Raw genomic sequence first — 18,393 nt, 5'->3', positions numbered from 1 at the left:
TCGCACCGTTCCTTCCATCCCACTCTTGTTTCTAACTCCCTTAAGTTAATTTAAATGGTGCACAGCTACTTTGGCTCACCCGTGTACATCAATTTGTCGCTTGTTTTTAGTCAGGCGTCGTCAGGGACGTCTCTTGTATCTGATTGGTGCTTTTGCGGGAGGCGGCCATAGAGCCTGTTTTGTGTGCTGTGATTGGTCATTCGTGTTGTCAACCATCCGGGCTGGCGTATTCTCCTGTCCTGACTGGTGTAAATTAATACAGGCCGTCTCCCCACGACGAGAGACGAAGCCAAACAGCTCGTGGGGGCTAACGCTAGCTATGTCGTCTCGTCAAGGTACATTTGGCCCGCAAGTGCACTCCAACCCGCGGTATGCAACGTTTGTTCTCATTGGACTTCTCGGAGAAGTCGAATTAGCCCGGTGCTAGCCACTTCCTAGAAAGTGCTAATGAGAAGCTAACTGTCCGCTTAGCTTGGTCTGCGATTGGCGTATTTAGCTTCCGGTAGGCGGGACAAAAAAAAAGGGCACTTTTCTATTTTTGCTGTCACACTTGGAGTGGAAGCGAGGGTCGTTTGACAACAACACGCCGGAGAAAACACAAGTCTTTAGAACAAGTAAGTCCCCCTTAAACAAAACAAAAAAAGTAGACTTTATTTTTATTTTTTTTTGTTCTTGTGTATGGTCTGGAGCTCAAGTAGCTGGCATTTTGAGTCTGACAGCATCTGCATACAAAAGGCAAAGGTGTAAACGGGGTGTGTTGAGGCTTCACAAAATAAATTTAGTACAGTGGTTGTCCACTATTATAACCCTGGGAGCCGCATTTTCCCACTCTTACATAAGTTAAGAACAAAGAAAATATTTTTTTATTTAGAAAAACAAAAAACAAAAACTCATTAGCATTTAGGACTATTAAAACCACACATGAAATTTCAGGATGGTCCTAAAATGGACTATAACCATTACAGGTGAACTTAATTGAGCTTTTGTAAACTTTTGAATGCACATGGCGAACTGTTCAACATTTTGTTACTTTGTTAACATCTAGCTGTTGTCTTGAAAGGACCTGAAACAACCGAAAAATGATGTCACTGGACAAGTCAGAAAAAATCACCATCGTCCGTCAGCCTCGACCCCCGTCAAGCAACAGCGGTCAGAGCAACCCGGCGGCACCCGCTCAGCGCATCCCGAGGAAGCGCTACTCTGTGGGCGTCGCCTTCAAGAGGCCAGCCAAGCGTCGTCGACGCATCCGTAGTGACAGTCAAGTGGAGTCCCTGTTGCCCACACACTTCCTGCTGGGCGGGAACATCTTCGACCCGCTCAATCTGAACTCGTTGTTGGATGAAGATGTCAACAGGTGATAAAAGCAGTATATTTCTTTATGTACATTTTGTTATGTTTTTACAAGTACAGTAATGAAGTATTTGTACTTGGTTACTTCCCCCTACTGCCTATATCCATTCTGTATTTTGCCTTCCCTGTATATCTGAGCTCCCGCCATTTTTCTGTTTCTCGTCCACAGGGCGTCTAATCAGACAACTCCCAAGTCTTCACCCCTGCCATCCCGCAGCAGGGAGCCCGTGGACATCCTGGTTCCCCGAGACATCACGGACCCTTTGAACCTGAAGGGAGAGGGAAGACGAGGCGGTGAGGCGGAAGGTGTTCTGCTCTCCCCCCTCAAGTCCAGGAGGAGACACAGGAACCATCATGGCGGCGACAAGGAGGCGGTGACTCGTCCCATCTTTCCCTCCACAGATGGACTGACTGGTGAGACATCCGCTGGCATGCATACAGTACAGTCAACCTAGCTATTTGCGTGGGTTGGTGACCATGACTACATAAAAAAAAAAAAAAATCAGCAAAATAAAATTGAAAAAAACAACAACAGTGCTTGATGTTTTGTTGTGACAGTTCCGGTATTGTCCAGAGAGGGCAGTGCTGCAGTGTCTCCTCTTCCTTGTGAACTCAACACGGCCATCACCTGTCGAGAGGACATCGCCCCGCCCCCGATCCTTCCCAGGAGGCACTCACACCCTCCTCCGGCCGCGGCACGCAAATCCGGTGACCGCCGCCAGAGAGGTCGACGGCGCACCACCTCGGCGAGGTCGACGCACACCATCGCCGACACAGTGGAGGCGACCCGGTTCCACACACCGCTGGCGGGAGTGCCGGGGCCTGACAGGTGAGTGCTCCCGCTGAAATGCAAATACTGGAATGTGATTGGGGGAAGGGCTTTAAAGTAAAGGTCAATTTCCGGGTTCATTTCTTGATCGTAAAATGGCCTCCATCACAGTATGGGTCAATACCTTGCAATAAGACCAGGTATTGGTCCGATATTGATACCTGGTATTAGTATATGCCCATCCCTAATATAAACAGTTTTGTCAAAATCAGAATTAAATAAAATGTTTAAAAAAAATGAGACATATTAGCAGATGTATAAGTAGGTAGACCCTTACAACATTTTTGATATATATATTTTTTTTATTGGCTGTCGGTCCACATGACTGTTGCTCTGAAGGTGCACACGTAAGCCCCCAGAGAAGAAGGACAAACACCGCTACCAGTTTGGCAACTGTTGCCACTTCTACGGCTACCACGGTTTCTATGGCAACGGGTGGGAGGGGCGCGTGGGGCCGGTGGAGGACGCGCGCCTCCGCTTGCTGCAAGCCGACTGGTTCCGAGACAAGAAGGTGCTGGATGTGGGCTGTGGCGCCGGTCACCTGACGCTCACCGTGGCCCGCACCTTCAACCCCGCGCACATCCTGGGGGTGGAGCTGGATGGGCGACTGGTGCATGCTGCCCGGCAGAACATCAGGCACTTCCTGTCACATGACCTGGTGGAGGAGGAGAGGAGGAGGAGGTGCTCCCTCGTGTCCTGCTACTCCCCAAGTAGCGAGGGAGCTCAAAAGGAGCTGAAGGAGGACGATGCCGTGCGTCTTATGGCCTTCCCGCTGTCAATGAGGGTGAGTCGCGGTCCACTGGCCGCGCCCCCTCTGCTCCTCGCCGATCCCCCGCCCTCGCGCAGGTTTCCCAAAAACATCTCCTTCATCCAGGTGAATGTCACGCACTACTTCCTGTTTGTGGCCATCATGACTTGACAAGTTTTGACAAGACTTTTTGTGACTCGTGGCACAGGGGGACTATGTGTCCGAGAAGGAGGCGTGGCCTGGGAAGGGTCAATATGACATCATCATGTGTCTGTGCGTGACCAAGTGGGTGCAGCTGCAAACCGGCGATGGGGGCGTGGCCCGACTCTTCCGACGAGCCTATCAGAGCTTGTTGCCGGGCGGATTGTTCATCCTCGAGCCACAGCCGTGGCGACGCTACGGCCGCAACAAGAAAGCCTCGGTAGTGTACACACGCACTAATCATCAGAGGTGGGCGTTTCGTCAACATTGACGGAAGGTCCGTCAAACCGTCAATGGCGGGCGTCCATTTTGTTGACGATTGGCGATTGACGGCTAACTTAAAAAAAAAAAAAAAAAAAAAAGGACGAATTAACCATTGACGGAAGTAGGTTTCCTTCCGCCAATGTAATCATCAATCCGTCACACCGTCAATTAATGTACCCCAATGACAGATGTCAAATTCATCATTAAATGTGTCAATGTGTCTATGTGTGTAAAATAGATAGATAATAGATACAGCATGTGTCTATGTAGCGTCCTCGTCATTCGCCCCTCGGGCCGTGAGGTGTTTAGATGGTTTTACGTAAATGTATTAATTAACGGCCGACAAATTTGTGCAAAAATTCAAACAATTGGTGATTGATGAAGACACAGTAAGTTTTTAATTGCGACGAGATGGGTCTTTTTTTGGAAAAAGATGCCTCGCCGTACCTGAAGTTTCCATGTAGGTTCGGAATTTGTCGAAAAGAATTACCCAGAAAAAGTGTTCACCAGTCGGGCGATTGCTCACTAAGATGATGTTTGCCTTGGACATTTTTGAAGGAAGAGAAGAAAAAGAAAAAACAAACAAACATCCTTGCATCGGTTCTTTACAAAACACCAGGCAAAAAACACTTCTGAGAGAGAACATGAACCAAAGAGGGCAAAAAAACGAAGAGGACAGCAGTTAAAAAGGTAAATGACCATCATTTGTATTCTTTATTCTTTGTGTTTTACATTATGCACAACTCTCATTTATTGTGCAATAATCTAATTGGAACATGTATTTGTTACATGTTTTGATGCATTTTTATGCGTTATAAAACATGTCTGAATTTTGGGAGGCTTGGAACAGATTAGCGCATTTACATGGAAAATGCGTCTACTTACAAAATGTTCTACTTGAGAACTTCCAGAACCAATTAATTCCGTAAGTAGAAGTACCACTTTATGCGCATTTTAGTTAGATATGTTCCTCGCTGTCCGACAGTCCGTCAATGATGGCGGCGTGCCGATGCATGGCGAATGACTGATTGATGATTACAATGCTGTTGAACTTCAGATATTGACGGATTGACGATGACGGAAGATGGTCCTGACTGTTGACGATTGCTGAATGACGGATGCTCAAAATTCATTGACGCGCCCACCTCTGCTAATCAAGGTTCACTGTATGACTTGATTGACGGAACTGGTGTCGTCTCCTAGGCAACCACATACCATCACTACAGGAATTTACAACTGAGACCAGAGCACTTCACTTCCTACTTGATGGACAATGTCGGCTTCAGCTCCTATAGACTACTCACACGCACTGGTATACACACACACACACACACACAAACATACACATTGAATCACAGACACGCACTGATCTGAAGTTTGTTTCCAGGTGAGAAACAGCCCATCTACTTGTTCCACAAGAAGTGAGCCCCCATGGTGACGTGAGCTTGTGATTTGGATTACACAGACAGGAAGTTTTCCAATCATGCATTTGGTGGGGTTTTGGAATCGTTACACAGAAGTCCGTTTGGCGATGTTCTCGCTTGCCTCTTGTAACGCGTGATGGTTCGGGCCGAGTACAGTACTGCTGGATAGCCAAGTAGGGAGCAAACATGGGCTCAATGTCCACATGTACTCTATTGAAAGAGAAAATATTTTACTCAGTGCTGTCACGCATCAGATCCATGGTAAAAATGTATCCATCCATCCATTTTCTTAACCGCTTATACCTAACAAGGGTCGCACTGAAAGGCAAAAGGAAAAAGTGAGCCACCGGCAAGACAAAACAAAGAGGTGCCACCATGTGGCGCGGTGCCATACTAGGGATTGTTACACTGTCATGTTTCAGCTGTTGGATTTTGAAAGTCACATGACCATCCATCGGTTTTCTGCAACATTTGCCCTTATTATGTTCGAGGGTGAGCTGGAGACTGTCCCGACTGACTTTTGGCTTGAGACGGGAGAAACACGATCAGCGCTCACCTACGGCGTCTTCTCTGGAGTAAAACAGCTGAACTTGAGGTGACAGGACTTGATGTCTTCAAGGTCAAATTAGAAATAAAGAGCTCCTCTGTATTTTACTTATAGGTTTTTACACTGTCGGTTTCTAACAGCACTGAACAGCATTTAATGTTTCATGACAAATGACGAATATATGCGTTTAATCGGCAATACTCCAGCCTTTAAATCTGAGATTCCTGTTCCTTTGTTTGTTTGTTTATTAAGAAATACCCTTAAAAACGTTACACAAAAGATGAAGAAGGGCCTGCATCCCTGCCAGCCACACCCCCAGATAATATCTGAAGAACTGTGAGAAAGTTGAAAAAAAAAAACAAAGCAGACTGTTGGGGAAGTCTTCTACCCAAAATGTATGTGGCATAAGGTCCGAAAAACCACAAATCTAGCGTGCAGCCTGCACTGCCTGATCATTCAAATAAATCAAAACGTTTGCTTTGCATTTCATGAATGATGTCAGTGTTTCCTTCGTGCATGATTGATTCCTTCATTGGAGCTTGAGTAGAGTCAATCAACAGACTTCACTACCCAGCATGCAATGCGCCTGTCAAATCCCTAAAGAGGATTTCCGTGGGATCACAGGACAACATGCCGCTGAAGCGAGACGGTGAGATATGACCTTTTTGTTTTTGTCATTTTCAACAAGTGCTTTATTTATTTTTTTATTTTTATTTTTGCATTCTCTTAGTGTACTTGTGTTGTCTCAGCTCACGTGCTCCGTGCGTTTTCCAGACACTCAGCGAGCGCTGCAGCTGATGGAGGCCTGCTCTGATGCGGTCAAAGGGAGAGAAGCCGAGAAGCTGCTCAACATCTTCCAGAGTGACCTGTTTCAGGCGTTGCTCGGTACTGCAATTTCACTTTACAAGCACCGACACTGGCACTGGAATGTGTATATTGTGTATGTACAGGACTGTCTCCAAAAATTAGAATATTGTGATAAAGTCCATTATTTTCTGTAATACAATTAAATAAGCACAAATGTCATACATTCTGGATTCATTACAAATCAACTGAAATATTGCCTTTTATTAGACAGTCCTGTACATAAAAATAGATTTTAAAAAAGTCTGCACACCCCTGCTCAAATAGCAGATTTGTGTGACAAACACAGCTGTGTTCAGAATTAATCGCATTCAAATTTTGTGTTAAACGGTAATTCATTTTAGACACTTCAATCATCAATTCATAAAAGTTCAGATGTTCTTGAAGGCATTTCCAGACATTTTACATTGAGCAATGTGAATGTATTTGCTAAAACCCTCACCTGGCTGGAATATGTCCTACCAACATGTTTCTCAAAGGGGGGACATGATATATTAAAATATATTATGAGTAGCATCCATGCAGAAGTTATTTAAAATTATTAAATTGTGTAAATGTTTCAGGAAAATAAGTTCATAAAATGAATGTTGTATACAGTAGTCTGTTAAATCATTGTATTAAAAACCCAGTCTCCCCATACCCAAATGGTTTGACCCAACCTGTCAACCACTTGAAAACATAATTTTAAATTTTGTTCATATCTTTTTTACGATGGATGCCAGGATACTTTATGATAATAATTTTTAGGTGCTCTAATCTTTATTTATCATTAATTCTTTCTTTGTTTTTTTTCCCCCCAAAATATTTTGAGAGACCACTACACAAAAAAAGTTCAGAAGTTAAAAGCTCAATAGATAAGTTAGCGTAAATAAATCAAACAATAATGCCACAGCACAGTTTTTTTTTTCTCTCTCTCCCTCTTTCAACCAAAAATGCTTTGCATTTGTTGGGGCTTTTTTGGCTGAGAATATTTTTCACATGGGGTACATCACTGAAAAAAGGTTGAGAACCCCACCTTGACAATGACAGCGCTCGAAAGCATCCCCCATGCCAGTGTGAAATCCTGGTTCACAAGCTGTCAACTAAAAAAAAAATAAAAATATATCCCACTTGTTCTTCTCTGCATGACGTACACACACTCACAGCTGACAACGGGGCACTCTAAAGCAGTCAAGACAAAGCCCTATCTGAAGGGGAGATGCATTTTAGTGGTGTTTAACACTTTATCTCCATAACTGAATACTACATAGTTTTCAGTCTTTGCCTCTTTTTAACAATTATCTTTCGACTCATATAATATTTAGAAGCAAATCTCTGAATTCGCTTGACAGTTGTTTTTTTTTAAAGTACAGTCATGCTGAAATATTTTTACTTCCAAGCACTAAATACGTAAACATGTACGCAGACATCCAGGAGTTCTACGAGCTGACGGTGTGTGAAAGCCAAGCGGCGAGCCGTCCGCAGACACCTGTCCAGGTACGCTTCCCGTCCAACAGCCGGCCGCCGTTCCTTAGCAACAGCTGCATCACACCATGGCAACGAGAGCAGAGCCCCCTTCCTCTCCTCTCGTTCTCTCTCTGTCGTCAAGGAGGTGACCCCCCCGCCCCCCCCCCAGCAGAAAATAACACACTCGTTGCATCGTGCCCCCCCCTCCTCCACCTCGTTGGCTCATTGTCGACAGACGGTGGGAAGCGGAGGAGGAGAACGGCGGAGGGGGGGAGGGGGCGCAAAGTGCGATCAAAGTGTGTGTGTGCGTGTGTGTGAAAATGTGTGTGTGACTGTGTGTGTGTGTGTGGATATGGACTGCCTCTGCATTGTCACCACCAAGGTAAGAGCAGAGCGACACACATCAGCGGGCTCGTGTGTGTGAACGTAACCCGTATGTATGTATACACCTGTGTGCGCGTGCATGTGTGTGTGTTGACTGTCTCGAACGTACCACTCGTGTGTCTTCCACTTCCTGCTCCTCACTCGGGTCACACAAATGTCGGAAGACGGCGCCGCCGGCTGTTTCCGGGTCACGCTAGTCGCCGAATGCTAACGCTCGCTTTGTGACTGTGAGTATGTGCCGCCCCCCTTTCGCAGAAGTATCGTTACCATGACGACGACGACCAGCCGAGCCCTGGAAACGTGACTGACGGACACGCCCCCGAGTTTGCGCGCACACACCTGGACAGCCTTGCACAGCCCGCTGCGCTCACTGTACGTACCAACACGCACGCATGCACACACATGCACGCGCCTTCCTGCTTGTCGCCATAGCAATGGGCAAGAAATGGGGGATGGGGGGGGGGGGGGGGGTCTCCATGGCAGCAGTATTTTTCGTCTGTCTGTGTGTGTGTGTGTGTGTGTGTGTGTGTGTGTGTGTGTGTGACATCACGCAGGGGAGGTGATTCCTGGCATGGGTGGGGGAGGGGTCAGAAAGAGAGAGAGAGAAGAAACGCAGCAGCTGAGTTGAGCACAGCGAGCGGGGGAGGATGAGGATGAGGATGAGGATGACGAGCGCCGAAGAGCGTCGTCTTCCCATCGCCGGATTTTTTTGTTAGTCCGTTTTCTTATTTTTTATTTTTTTTTCTTACTGGGATGAGCCGAGTCAGCGATCACGGCAAGACCTAACAAGGCCGCTCGTTTGTTCATCCATCACTCCTCCATCTTGATGTAACCCTCCTCACCCGCCACCCCCCCCTTACCGCGAAGGGGGCAAGACACCACGGAGACAGGAAGTGATGTTCGTTTCGGTGTGGTACGCCAAGAAGATGGGACGACGCTTCATTAACAATGTGCGCAGAGCCAAGAGACACCGACAGAGGATGATGGTAACGTTACAAGTTCGTTCACCTTTTGCCCGGCTCTACCAATAAGGGGGCGCGTGGTGGTTCGGGAGGGTCTGGGGGGGAGTTGATAACCACCCGGCTTGTCGTGGCGTCCTTGTGTCACTTGGCAGCGGAGGGATGCTGTGCGCCTCTGCCTCACAGTTCTGAGGTCGGGGTTCGATTCCCTTCCTTTGTGGGGTTTGCACGTTTGCCGGCATCCTCCCACATTGCAAAAAGCTTCAAGAGAGCCGCCGCCTCCTACTCCTCCTCCTCATTGTGCGATAAACGCTAGTTTTTGACCTCCACATGCGCGCACACACACAGAGGTGTCATGGGAAACTGAGTGTGAAGTGTAACTAACATCGCTGTTACATAATCACCGACTCCACAACCTCCTCCTCCTCCTCCTGTCATCTCCTCATCTTTCCACCTGCCCATTCTGCTTCTCCGCTCAAGTCCAAATTTGTTACCTCCGCCAAGCATCAAGCTTCAGTGAATCCCTGGGAGTAGTGAAAATCCGCCAGTATTTGATGCTCCCTCTGAAAACGATCAAAATTGCCAGTGTTAATAGTTTTAACTATAAATATAACACAAACTATGATCCCCAAATGCTTACATATTTTAAGATAATACTTTAACATTAAAGAATAAACAGTAACTGCAGTTTGGCAAATCATCAACAATTATAAAAAAAAAAAAAAAAAAAGACACTTCAGGCTGTTTAGTGACACTCCGTTTTTTTCCCCAGCTAGCTTAATGCTAACACTCAGTGGAAAGCGCCATAGACGAGACGGGCTAACGGATAGCATTGATAGTGCACCGTTATATCCCTTGAGCACAAACACTTTGGCAACAAAACACTAATATTACAGAAGCTATACTGATTCACAGCACCTTAATTGTGAAAGTATTCTTCATTTGTGCCCGCATGACTGTGTTATACTGCCACTTGGTGGCCAAGGCAAGTACACCAGAAGGAGCAGCACAATTAATTTCATTGAAGCATGCAAAAGCAATATAATTCTTTTACATTCTGTTTATTGTGGAAAGTGCGATACATAAAAATACTATACAAGTTTCCTGTTGTGTTGCTGCACCCCAACACCCCACCCCCCGCCCGAACCCCATTATTAGTATATACTTGTCGTGCAGTCTCCTGCCTCGTTGCACAACCTGCACATAGGACAGGCGGAAGTGATGTCATAGCAACTGCCGAGACTTGAGAGCGAGACGCTCGCCACGGCCGCCTGCGCCCTGAAGGCGACTGTTTCCGTGGCAACCGGTCGTCAGAAGTGGATGGAGGGGGGGGTGCGTTGAATACGATTTAACCCTCTGTGCGTTTTCACAGATGAACGGATCCGAAGGAGAGCTGGAATATGAGGAGATCACGCTGGAAAGGGTGAGCATGCTCTCATATTCATTGTTACGCACAGGGAACGCTTGTATCATTTTTCTGAAAGAAAATGTTTAAGAAGTTCATCTTGAAATAATAAATACCATTATGGTGTGTATATATAGGTTTAATTAGTAGGAACATGCTAATTTTAAGACATCGGTGTGGATCTTTGATGCTCAATGTGTTTGTTTTTTGTTTTAAGAATAGTCAAAACTTCCATTTAATTTTGCTAAAATTAAATACCACGTGTGCATTAAGATACGAGTGACTCCACGGGCATTTTGTGAGTTACAAGCCGCCATTCAACCAATTTTTACTTTAAAATACGAGCACACATAACTTTGTTTTAAAGTGGTTAGCTTAATGTTATCACATAACGAGAAATGCCCTAGATGAGCTAACTCATAGAATTGACGTGGCACAAATGATGCAATGACACAAATAGTCAATATATGTAATCTAACCACTCAGTCATATATTTTTTATCCTCTCTATAAAATTAGCATGTTGCAGCAGCTTACTGGGTCACTTACAGTAGTTGTGAAACATTTATTTTAGAAAACTAGAATGGATTAATGGCATTTAGGATTCATTTTTGTCATTGCTTTTATCTCAAGGTGCGTAGTTAAGAAGTTTAACTGTGTGTGTGCAGGGAAATTCCGGGTTGGGCTTCAGTATCGCAGGAGGAACCGACAACCCTCACATTGGAGATGACCCGTCCATCTTCATCACAAAGATCATCCCCGGAGGAGCCGCCGCACAGGACGGCCGTCTAAGGTGCGCACGCAAACGCGCGCACATGCACGCACAAACCGACGTTTGCGCCTCCGCCCCCCAGGGTGAACGACAGCATCGTGTTCGTCAACGACGTGGACGTGCGCGAGGTCACTCACTCGGTGGCCGTGGAGGCCCTGAAAGAGGCGGGGCCCGTGGTGCGGCTCTACGTCCTGAGGCGACGCCCGCTCAACGAGCACGTCGCCAAGATCAAGCTGATGAAGGGACCCAAAGGTAGGAACGGGGACGTCCGGGTTTCGCACAACTCCCACACCTGGACAGGAGGGCCTTTGATGTTTTTTGGGGTCAGGTCTGGGCTTCAGCATCGCCGGCGGGATCGGCAACCAGCACGTCCCCGGAGACAACAGCATCTACGTCACCAAGATCATCGAGGGCGGCGCGGCGCAGCGGGACGGGCGGCTCCAGATCGGCGACAAGATCCTTGCTGTACGTACGCCGTGTCTTTCCGTCTGTTTGTAATTTTCTTATCAGTATGTACTGTATTTGCACCTGTATATTTTTTTTCTGTCTGTGTTTATTTTTATCCACTGCAGGTCAACCATTTGTCTCTGGAGGACGTCCTGCACGAAGACGCCGTGTCAGCTCTGAAGAACACAGGAGAGGTGGTCTACTTGAAGGTGGCCACGCCCACCTCGCACTACATCCACCCGGCCGAGCGATTCAGCCCCCCGGACCTCACCAGCTGTATGTCTGCTGTCGAAATAACCGCGTTGAAATGAGCTGTGGAGCTTCAGTTTGGCAAAAGTAGTGCCTTGTCGCCATATTTTGGCATCTGTAGTTGAATCGAAACCTTTATGGGGGAGGGGGGGGAACTTTTGAAGTCTCGAGTCCGCCATATTGCTCCTCCCCAAGAAACGTTTCTCAGCATACGATCGTATACATTTAGAGTATCAAAATTGGAGAATATTTGAGGCAGTACTTACTTAGTAGATGATTTATGATGTTTTAAATTTGTTTAACATAAACAAGAGTTCTTCAGACATTTTACAGCTTGCCTTAAATATGGTTATGGATAAATGATGTGCATAATGATGTTTACAGGGGGAAACTTGTATACTTTTTATTCAAGAATTATAACTGTAATTCAACAAAAGATGCCTCTGCCAAATCTACATTATAATTTGAGGTCTAAGGAACTGAGCGATAAAAGAAAAAGGGTGTCTTCAAAGCAGCACATTACGACGCGTATTAGGGTCACGTATAAATAGTTTTTTAGAGGGCGGGCGGGGGCAATATTCTGACAAAAAAAAAAACTTTGTCAGCAAATTTGTGACTTTCTTAAGTGGCAATTTTATTTATTTTTCCTGGGAATATAGCCCCCGCCCTCTTAAGAAAAAAGAGGAAAAAAAAGCATTTATACCTGGCCCTAATACGCCATCGTACACATACTGACATCCTTGAAATTTTGCTTTAGTTTTTATTTTATAAATTTTTTTTTTACTTGTTAAAAAATAGTGACGAAACCGCTACAAAACCCCCACCTTCACCCTATACTGACTGTCTACTATGTCTAATGTGTATGTACAGTTTACAAAGTAGTCTGCTCGTGAGATGGGAGGAGCAAGATGGCCGCCCTGTGACTTCAAAGGCTTGCAAGGGCGTGTATGGGCTATTGGCTATCCAGTCATATATTCAGATCAGTGGGGGTCATCCAGGGTAGATAGCTTATATCCCATACCTAACCCTAATTTTCCTAACGGACCTGTTTCCAGCCTACATGGAGCCGGACTACATGTGCGATTACCCACAAGCCCTCCCGCCGCCGTCCCCGCGCCGCTACTCGCCGCTCCACCGCGGCATGATGGGAGAGGACGACTACGGCCGAGAGCCCCGCCGCGTGTGCGTGCAGCGCGGCGCCAGCGGGCTAGGCTTCAACATCGTGGGCGGTGAGGACGGCGAAGGGATCTTCATCTCCTTCATCCTCGCCGGGGGGCCGGCGGACCTCAGCGGAGAACTCCAGAAGGGCGACCAGATCCTCAGCGTGGGTGTCGCACGTACGCGCCATCACCCTGACCTGACGTGACTTTGACAGCAACCATGTGTTTGTGCGTACAGGTGAATGGTGTGGATCTCAGGTTTGCCACACACGAGCAGGCCGCAGCAGCTCTCAAGAACGCCGGTCAAACTGTTACCATAGTAACACAGTACAGACCTGAGGGTGAGTGCACACGCGTCATCGTCGACAACAGTGACATCAGTGTGCTTACAAAATTGCTGTTTGTGTGTCTTTTGTCCATGTATGCAGAGTATAGTCGCTTTGAAGCCAAGATCCATGATCTGCGTGAGCAGATGATGAACAGCTCGCCAGGAAGCCTGCGAGCCAACCGCAGCTTCTACGTCAGGTAACATACACAGGAAGTTCGCCACAAGTGACTCATCGTCAACACCACCACATCTGGTGTGTCGCAGAGCCTTGTTCGACTACGACAAGACGTGGGACTGCGGCGTCCTGTCCCAAGCTCTGGACTTTAATTTCGGGGAGGTGCTTCACGTGATTGACAGCTCGGACGACGAATGGTGGCAGGCCAGACGGGTCAACCAGCAGGGGGAGCTGGAAGAGCTGGGATACATCCCGTCCAAACACCGGTGAGGCGCACTCGTGTCACACCTTGGCTTCGTGACTGACGCTGTGTGTGTGCGTGTATGTTTCAGGGTCGAGAGGAAGGAGTGGTCCCGGATGAAGACCCAAGGTGAGTTGTGTGATGATGATGACGAACGTGATGAAGAGGCGACTTGTGACTGTTGTGGTTTCTTGCTGCAGGGCTGGTCCAGAGCTACGAGGCGGTTGCACAGACTGAAGGTGGGTTGGGGGGGTTCGAAACAAGGTGCATTGAATCCTTTTATATTTGCGTCTGTGTGGCGTTCACAAATATCTTCGAACAGTGGAGACGTAGTATCACTTCAATATACATCCTTGACAACAATTACTACTTTCCTATTAGCCAGGGCTTTGGCGCACCCTTGTGGTATGACAGAAAGAACACAAAAACAAATGTTGGAGTTTTTCAATGAGAAACCTTTAACATGTCTTCTGACATAAGGAGAGGATATGATGTGAAAGAACAACCAAGAATAAATCTATTGTAAATTACATTACTTTAAAGATTACAGCTAAGTAGAGTGCAATTAGATAAACAGTCAAGGATTGCAAAAAGGCGTACCAGCTATTTTCCTCATCAATTGTGCGCAAGCGATCATGACGAGCCGTTAACTGCTGTCTCCGCAGTGGACTACGCCCGACCAGTCATCGTCCTGGGACCCACCAAAGACAGAGTCAACGACGACCTGCTCACCGACTTCCCGGACAAGTTCGGCTCCTGCGTGCCACGTGAGTGTGAGGGACGCGGGACTCGCTCGGCTAATGCTTCACCTTGCTCGACTTACAACTTTTTTTAAGATACGAGCTCGTTCTGCTGCTCTTTGGCAAAGAGTGAACAATTCTTGACAAAAGAGGCTTCAAATGATAAATCCTAATTCAAGTTTGCTGTCAAGATAAACCTAGAACTTGGAGAATTACACAATGTGCTATGAAAACAAGAAATTATTTTAGACATTAGTCTGTTAGCCCAATGCTAATGCTATAATGAGAAATGTGTAGCAACACATTCAGACATTCAATGTAAGAATTCTCACAGGAATATTTTCTTTATCATCTGTGAGGAGCTAAACTATAGTAATCTGTCCGTCTTATGCTGCCCCCATGTGGCCAAGTCAGGCAGCCATTCGATTGATGCAAAGTGTGACAAAAATGATCAAGTTTATTGTATTTTGTCATGTCATTACTAAGTTTTTACAAAGTGCAATACGGTGTTCCCTCATTTATCGCGGGTGTTATGTTTCAAAATCTACCCGCGATAATGGAAATCTGCGTTAATTAAAAAAAGAAAAAAAAATTATCAATTATATATATATATATATTTTTTCGTTTTAATATGATTTTTACTTGATTATAATAGCGTTTTCATTCATAACTTGTTCCTTTTTCATTTAGATTCATTTTTACCATTGAAAGTGCTTTAAAAAAAATATTACAGTATACAGCACAGTATTTTTTTTTTCCATTTATTATGTTTTTTTGTTTTGGTATGATTTTTAGTTTATTATGAATGCTTTTTCATTCATTTTTTTTTCTTCTTAATTTATAGTCATTTTTTTTTTTTTCATTAAAAGTACTGTAGTGTTTTTAATTGACTTGTTATACAGCACAGTATATATTTTCTATCTCCGTAATGCAATATCGTGCAGACACCGTTGGAAAGGTCTCGTCGAGATGAATCCGCGGATGCCTGTATTTCTCCGGCCGGGCGTTCGAGAGTTACAGCCACGCAAAGACCAAAAAAATAAAGAAACCAAAAAGCATGTTTTTTTGTTTTGTTTTTTTGTTATTTTTCAAAAAAAGCACGCTGTAAAAAGTCTGCGAAACAGCCAGGGAGCGCAAGATGAACCCGCAATAAACGAGGGAACACTGTATTATAAAATGCTTGCACATGTGTGACCTCCTCCCACCTCCGCAGATACAACTCGTCCCCGCAGGGACTACGAGGTGGACGGTCGCGACTACCACTTTGTGGCGTCCCGCGAGCAGATGGAACGCGACATCCAGTCGCATCACTTCATCGAGGCGGGCCAATACAACAACCACCTGTACGGCACGTCGGTGCAGAGCGTCCGGCAGGTGGCCCGCCAGGTGAGATGATGTTGCTCGAGTTCGGGTTGCCATGGCGACGCTTGCACGCCTGCATTTATCAGCTCTGCTACGGGTTCGTGCATGTCTAGGGCAAGCACTGCATCCTGGACGTGTCGGCCAACGCCGTCAGACGGCTCCAGGCCGCTCAGCTCCACCCCATCGCAATCTTCATTCGACCGCGATCTTTGGAGAACATCCTGTGAGTTTGTCATGCCACATGTAGACCAGTTAGGAAATGTTGTCATTCTTTTGTGCTTCTGTTTGTGTGTGTACTGTGTAGCGACTTGAACAAGCGTCTGTCTGAGGATCAGGCCAGGAAAGTTCTGGATCGAGCCATCAAAATGGAACAGGACTTCCTGGAGTGTTTCACTGGTAAATGTATATTTGTTGGATACGGTATACGCAAATAGTATTCACAGTACTTCACTTTTACATATTTGTTTTGAAGATTAACTCATTCACTCACTGCCTTTGACAAGTATACTTGTCAATTGTATTTTTTAGAGCGGTGCTAAATGGGGGCGAATCTGAGCATGCTCCACTGTAAATATCAAACTTGGAAACAACTTTACTGATGCCCAACCACCGGTAGATGACATCATTGCCCCATTTTATAGGAAATAAACACAGTTTCAGAGTCCATGGGAGAAATGGCTGTATTTTGGCAAACCTACATTTTTCTGCTGTCAATTATAAAAGAACGGGACGGGACAAAAAGTAGGGAGTCTATTCTGTTATTTGGTAGATTCGGTTTATATATAATTATTGAATGTAATATCACGTGAGTATTGGAAATGTAAACATTTTCTATAATGACTGGCAGTGAATGAGTTAATAGTTTATTCCTTCCATATCTAAATTACTATTGTGAAATGTAGGCTAACACATTATATTTACAAAAATCAATAACATTAGACTTTTCCATTTGTAGATATTGTGACATTGAAAACAACTATGTTAATGCAGAAAGTTTTTAATTAATAATGAAATGTTGGAGAACGTTAAAATAAAAATAGTTATTATTCTACCAGGTAACTCAACTAATTCCAACAAACACGTCAGAACAACACTAAAATTGCTTTCTGTTTCAATCGAAAGAGCTAAATTGTGTGAATGAACTAACACTGGAACTTAAAGTATGAATCTCTACTGCCACCTATGGCCAAAAAATGAAACGGCATTTTCCCTTCTTAAATATACATAAATGTGCACATCCACAGAAAAAAGGTGGCAAATTTGAACTTGAATCCTTTCTGAATACTATTGGCCAGATGCTTACAGGAGTTCCAATTATAAACAGCTAAGATGTTTATCTACTAATTAAAAAAATGTTTCAGTTATAAATGGTCAAATAAAAAGGCGATTGTAAAGATATTTTGGGGCAAACTGTTGCCATATGCAGCTTTAAGAATATTACATCACATCCACTTTTCAAATGTGAAATTGGAACGACGTGTCCTCGTTCCCATTTATTTTTAAAACTGAAATGATTCTAATTTAATGTAATCCAATTTTTTTTTTACCGTGGGAGGGCTTCATTTCACAAACGTTGATTTAAACCTGTGTGTGCGCAGCCATCGTGCACGGTGACACCTTCGAAGAGGTGTACCACCAGGTCAAAGTGGTCATCGAGGAGCAGAGCGGCCCGTACATCTGGGTGGTGACCCGCGACCGGCTCTGATTGGTCAGCAGAGGTCTCCCTCTCTCCTCCGCCACCCCCCCTCCTGTGCACATGTTGTATATCCATGGCAACGCCGGAGCGAGCGATGTATGATCGGTGTAGAGTGTAGGTAATGTGTTTATATTCTGATATTTATTTATGGATTGATTGGTTGATTGATGGATGTGCTATACACACACTGCGTGCGTGTGTACATACATTGGGGCTTAAACACGCAGTCACACGCATACACATACACACACACACACAGTGAATTCAGGGCTTTGAGATCACATGATGCTTTGCTTTGAGCACAACACTGGGTCATGTCTGAATCCCCCCCCTCCCCCTTCCACATGGACTACATTTCCCACAGTCCCTTTGTGCAACACTGTGGCCACGCCATGGCTCCGCCACCTCAACTGTACAGCACAGAGACTCTGTAAGCTAACGCTAACAGCTAACGACTGTCAATCGGCACTTCCCAATGATTTCCCCCGCCGCTGCGTCAGTGGGAGGAAAAGCGGCGACCGAATTCGTGGAAATCTTGGAATAAATTGCTAAGAAAAAAAAAAAAAAAAAAGCCAAGTCTCCCGAGTCGTGACTCCGTGCAAACGGAACGCAATTCCACAACAGGCAAATTGACCTGACTCTCCTTTATGGTTGTGAGCATTTACAGGGATGGAATACCTACCAGTGCACTGCTTATCCATGTTTAGGTACGCCCTTTGAACTAATTCGAGCGCTTTATTGTTTTACAAATGAGGACAACGAGCGCACTACTATCAGAATAAATGCTCAAAACGGCTTTCCCT

General features: G+C 45.5%; 2 protein-coding genes across 11 annotated transcripts; both read left to right on the top strand.

Moving 5' to 3' along the window:
* Positions 1 to 215: 215 nt before the first annotated feature.
* Positions 216 to 5,852, top strand: LOC144004048 (7SK snRNA methylphosphate capping enzyme-like). 4 transcript variants are annotated; one of them, XM_077500944.1, is made up of 8 exons: positions 216 to 614; positions 1,061 to 1,354; positions 1,520 to 1,764; positions 1,909 to 2,179; positions 2,519 to 3,053; positions 3,136 to 3,348; positions 4,596 to 4,704; positions 4,780 to 5,852. In XM_077500944.1, exons 2-8 carry the CDS (start codon positions 1,080 to 1,082, stop codon positions 4,815 to 4,817), a joined length of 1,686 nt encoding a protein of 561 aa, XP_077357070.1. In that variant the 5' UTR covers positions 216 to 614; positions 1,061 to 1,079; the 3' UTR covers positions 4,818 to 5,852. The 4 variants fall into 4 exon arrangements, with proteins under 4 accessions (XP_077357070.1, XP_077357071.1, XP_077357073.1 ...); XM_077500945.1 differs by having other exon boundaries at positions 1,046 to 1,354; XM_077500946.1 differs by having other exon boundaries at positions 224 to 369.
* dlg4b (discs, large homolog 4b (Drosophila)) lies at positions 5,790 to 18,386 on the top strand. Of its 7 annotated transcripts, none has more exons than XM_077500937.1 (20): positions 5,790 to 6,012; positions 6,094 to 6,248; positions 7,633 to 7,703; positions 8,313 to 8,429; positions 10,389 to 10,439; positions 11,089 to 11,213; positions 11,275 to 11,444; positions 11,521 to 11,657; positions 11,765 to 11,915; positions 12,944 to 13,212; positions 13,287 to 13,389; positions 13,477 to 13,573; positions 13,641 to 13,817; positions 13,884 to 13,921; positions 13,993 to 14,031; positions 14,458 to 14,559; positions 15,746 to 15,918; positions 16,008 to 16,117; positions 16,199 to 16,290; positions 17,493 to 18,386. In XM_077500937.1, exons 1-20 carry the CDS (start codon positions 5,939 to 5,941, stop codon positions 17,597 to 17,599), a joined length of 2,358 nt encoding a protein of 785 aa, XP_077357063.1. In that variant the 5' UTR covers positions 5,790 to 5,938; the 3' UTR covers positions 17,600 to 18,386. The 7 variants fall into 7 exon arrangements, with proteins under 7 accessions (XP_077357063.1, XP_077357062.1, XP_077357065.1 ...); XM_077500939.1 differs by having other exon boundaries at positions 5,853 to 6,012; positions 6,138 to 6,248; XM_077500936.1 differs by having other exon boundaries at positions 13,287 to 13,573.
* The last annotated feature ends 7 nt before the right edge of the window (positions 18,387 to 18,393 follow it).

The sequence above is a fragment of the Festucalex cinctus genome, chromosome 16, assembly GCF_051991245.1.
Source record: "Festucalex cinctus isolate MCC-2025b chromosome 16, RoL_Fcin_1.0, whole genome shotgun sequence".
NCBI classification, from domain to species: Eukaryota; Metazoa; Chordata; class Actinopteri; order Syngnathiformes; family Syngnathidae; genus Festucalex; species Festucalex cinctus.
The sequence above is the reverse complement of the archived record's forward strand: the minus strand, read 5'-3'. Positions and strand labels throughout refer to the sequence as shown.